A 1,125-nucleotide genomic window follows, 5' to 3' on the forward strand; every position below is an offset into this window, starting at 1 on the left:
GCCCCAATGACTCGCAGCACTATACGGATGCCGTCCCGCACCATGTCTTCCCAGGTTTTCGTTGGTGGTCTAGCATCAATTGACTCACGCTTTCAACTATGAAAATCCTAAATCTCCACAAAACCCCTTCTGATAAATTACATTTTTCTCAAGCTTTACATTGATCATACTCACTATGTGATTCATGTTTGTTCATGATATACCTTTCTTGTTTGTTCTCTTTTCTATAGGTTACAGAAGATCAATGGAAATGGGGTGAGAAAAGTGTAGAATATACTTCAGCTTTTATAACTGGTGTTTATGGTATGTGGAATGTATACGTTGTAGCTGTATTGTGTTTGTATTCACCATCACATAAATTTCGTAGTGTTGCTGGTCAACAATTATACAATCGATTATTAATTCATAATTCTGTAACAACAACGACAATATTACCTGGTACTACTAATAGTAATACCTGTGCTTCTACTATTGCAACAATACATGATTCATTTATAGGTCATGATATTGACATATATGATAAACAATCAGAAACAATTCAATTAGTTCCAAAACAATCAATTGATTATAAAGAGAATTTACCATCTACATCTACATCTTTATCAAATGTTGAAGCAAAATCTTATCTTTTAACAGAAGGTTTGAAATTTATACGTAAAGAAGCATTTGAATAAAAATTAACATGAAATGATTTACAAACAACAGTAAGTACTACTACTACTGCTACTACTAGGACTACGACTACTACTACTTAATACTACTACTACCACTAATACTACTACTACTACCACTAATATTACTACTACTACCACTAATACTACTACTACCAGTAATACTACTACTACCACTACTACTACTACTACTACCACTAATACTACTACTACTACTACTACCAGTAATACTACTACTCCTGCAACTACTACTACCTATGTTCATCATTGTCTTCATTTCATTTTATTGCATTCAACTAAAGTTCAATAGGTTTCTTCTTTATGTTTGTTGATATACAATATACACATTTTGTTTCACCATTTTTTATGTATCCATATTCTTTATAAACAATAATTACATAAATAACATACTATACCAAAGGTGCTTTATTATTATTATTATTATTATTATTAT

General features: G+C 30.9%; 1 protein-coding gene across 1 annotated transcript; it reads left to right on the forward strand.

Moving 5' to 3' along the window:
* Window positions 1-305: 305 nt before the first annotated feature.
* On the forward strand, window positions 306-674 carry Smp_156110 (hypothetical protein; the record flags this gene model as incomplete). Its single annotated transcript, XM_018790697.1, has 1 exon — window positions 306-674. One exon carries the CDS (start codon window positions 306-308, stop codon window positions 672-674), a length of 369 nt encoding a protein of 122 aa, XP_018646092.1.
* Window positions 675-1,125: the final 451 nt, after the last annotated feature.

The sequence above is a fragment of the Schistosoma mansoni genome, assembly GCF_000237925.1.
Source record: "Schistosoma mansoni, WGS project CABG00000000 data, supercontig 0041, strain Puerto Rico, whole genome shotgun sequence".
NCBI lineage: Eukaryota > Metazoa > Platyhelminthes > Trematoda > Strigeidida > Schistosomatidae > Schistosoma > Schistosoma mansoni.